Here is a 2,683-nt window from a genome sequence, read left to right as displayed (position 1 = left end):
CTGGCAGGAGGCAGATACGAGCTTGCACATGAAAAGGCGACTGCTGGGAAGGAAGTGGCTTGGAGAAATTTGCTGCTGTTTAATGGGATTTAAACAAAGCAACTTTGATAATAGGAAGAAGCTGGCCATCTTCAGTGCAGAAGTCAGCAGAGAGACTCTCTAAGTCTGAACACGTTAAAGTTTTCTATCTATTTTAGTGATAAAAATAAGTCTGAGATGCAAACAACACCTTGGAAGCAGATAACCCCCCCTAGTTTAGACGCTTTTCATCTTGATGAGCATCACCAGGTACTTTAACATTGTACATGTAGGAGTAGCAATTGCTATCATTGTTTTCCAACAGGTTGTTTTTATTAGTTGATGATTATTATAATTGTAGTGATAATAAGTTTTACTAATGATAGCAACACACAGCATTGTTACAGTTAATAGTCACCCGGCGCTAGGCCTTTGGAAGATAAAATGCCTTACTGCAATTATAGACAGAGCTAGGGGTGTTCAGAAAATGCAGTTTCTTTACAGCCACTTAATTATATGCCTTAATCGCCAAACAATGTCAAAAGGAAGAAAAATAATTCAATGGGATTATCTTTCACGTCACTGGTTCCAGTACCCGTTTCGCTTAAATTAATCCTGTTAAAGACTTAGAAAACTTCCTGAAACTGGTGTTTTCCAGAGAGGACTGGTTTCTCCTATGACTTCTAGGGCCAAGACAAAGTGAGACAACTCGCAGCAGTTGTGGATCTCCAGATGGTGCCACCCTGTCCTGTCCGCAGGGATGCGGTCTCGGCTTGATCCCCTTCATGCTGCCAGGATGAGGTTTCACCATCAGAGCTATGCCACACAGTTTGGCTGTGGGTTTTTGGGTTACCATAGCAGAACTGGGACTCCACAGCTTGGTGTGACCATAGCGCAGAACTGGCAGTTGAATTAAATGAGTTTAATTCTCCCAACTCAGTGAAACTTGACCACTTAACACCTGCTGAGATTTTGCCTTGATGGCTTCTCCTTGCCTGCTATGGTTTCACCAAATATTTAGAAACAGTCCTGTTGAATTTCCTCTTTCTTGAGGCTTGGGGACTGCTGATACTATGGTAGCAAACTCAGAGTCCTGTAATGGCACACTCAGAGCCCTGCAGACCCCTGTGGGCCTGTGAATTCGGAGGCAGGCAGGCAGGCAGACAGGTTGTACGTGCTGCTACAAAGCCGTCCTTACCCTCAGCCAGCTCATTTAACCTCCGCTTGGGTTTGCCCGCGTGAACTGCGCCACACCTGAGTGTTGCAGCATGGAGACACCTGTAATTTTGGCTTGCCTTTCATCTCTGGTGCTTGGGAATTGCAGGACGTAGACTTGAAAGGCCATCCCAGTGGGGACGCATGAGGTTTCCAGGAAGTAAAACAGGGTTGTAATGGGAATTCTTGGTGAAACGTTTTGACAGACTTAGCTGAGCTTCGAAGGACAGCATGAAAACTCCCCAGTTTGACAGTCCCCAGTCCCTGGTTGTTTCTGAGCTCTAGGGGAAGCGTGGGAGGGCATGAACCATCACCTGGGTAATCACAGGCTAGTCTTGAGTCACTGAGAGCCTCAGACCTTCAGGAGAGCTTTGGTGTGGGTTCCCCGTGTAGAGATCCCTGTGGGAAACTCCAAATCCTGCGTCACAAAGAAACGGCTGATGTCTATGTGAGTTTTCTGTCTCTCTCCTGCTTCTTTCAGGCATAACCACCTCGGGTGACCATGCACTATTATGGAGAGCGGTACAAACAGCTGTACCTGCCGGGATCAGGCTACAGCACCGAAAGCCTCCAGCAGTGCGTGCCCCAGCCCGATGGGTGCAGCACCACGTGCCACCCGGTCAGCATCATCAAGAGCCCAATGCCAACGTGGCAAAACTACATGCAACCTTTCACTTACGTGTGCCCACAGCCGAGTGTGACCCAGGCGCCGCTGCTGGCGTGTCAGCCCTATGTGCAGCAGCGTGTCCTGCTGTACCCCGAGTCCTGTGAGACCGCTTGCCTTCTGCCCTGCAGGAAGCCCAGCCTGAAGCTGAGCCCTATGCAGGATTTCCAGCCCTGCCAGCCCAGCCGCCTCGAGAAGAAACGCGTGGCCAAGAGCCTCCCACCGTGCGCGCCCAGGTGCCCGGAGCCGGGCAAACTCAGGTTCCCACCATGTGGGATCAAGTACTCGTCCTCGTGCAAGGATGAATGCAGGTCACACAGGATCGCCAAGTGCTCATCGCAGCGGTGCGGCGCGGAGCTGCGGTCCTCGCAGGGGATGAATGGCAGATACTCTGCCCCACTGCAGGGTGTCACCGAGTGTCCCCCCCAGCAGTGTGTAACACAGTCTTTCCTGCAAGAATACGTGGGGACGTTCCCCCATCAGAGGTGCATGAAGGGCTACCCAACGCAGGAGTACGTCACCTCCTCGCAGGAGTACATCACCTCCTCGCAGGAGTGTATCACCTCCTCACGGCAGTGCGAAACCAAGTGCCCGCCGCAGCCACGGGTGCCCAAGTGCCCCCCTGGGCAGGGAGTCAAGGAGTGCTCCTTGGAGCAACGCACAGTAAAATACTCGCTGCCGCAGAAGGGAGCCAAGCTCAAGAGTGCATCGACGCAGCACCTAAGCAAGTCCAAGTGCCTGTACCCGTGTGCCACCCAGTGCTCATCACAGCATCACCTGGGGGGA

The 2,683-nt window shown here is 51.5% G+C and overlaps 1 protein-coding gene across 1 annotated transcript in view; it reads left to right on the top strand.

Moving 5' to 3' along the window:
• Positions 1-1,735: 1,735 nt before the first annotated feature.
• The window catches only part of LOC104540619, a 6,872-nt gene continuing 5,924 nt past the window's right edge, over positions 1,736-2,683 (top strand). Inside the window, exons 1-2 of the mRNA XM_010184468.1 lie at positions 1,736-2,413; positions 2,474-2,668. Coding sequence (XP_010182770.1) covers positions 1,736-2,413; positions 2,474-2,668 — 873 coding nt within the window. The remainder of the gene's footprint in view (positions 2,414-2,473; positions 2,669-2,683) is intronic.

This window comes from Mesitornis unicolor, unplaced genomic scaffold (assembly GCF_000695765.1).
Source record: "Mesitornis unicolor isolate BGI_N332 unplaced genomic scaffold, ASM69576v1 scaffold2830, whole genome shotgun sequence".
NCBI classification, from domain to species: Eukaryota; Metazoa; Chordata; class Aves; order Mesitornithiformes; family Mesitornithidae; genus Mesitornis; species Mesitornis unicolor.
Note: the sequence above shows the minus strand (reverse complement) of the source record. Positions and strands in the feature narration are given on the sequence as shown.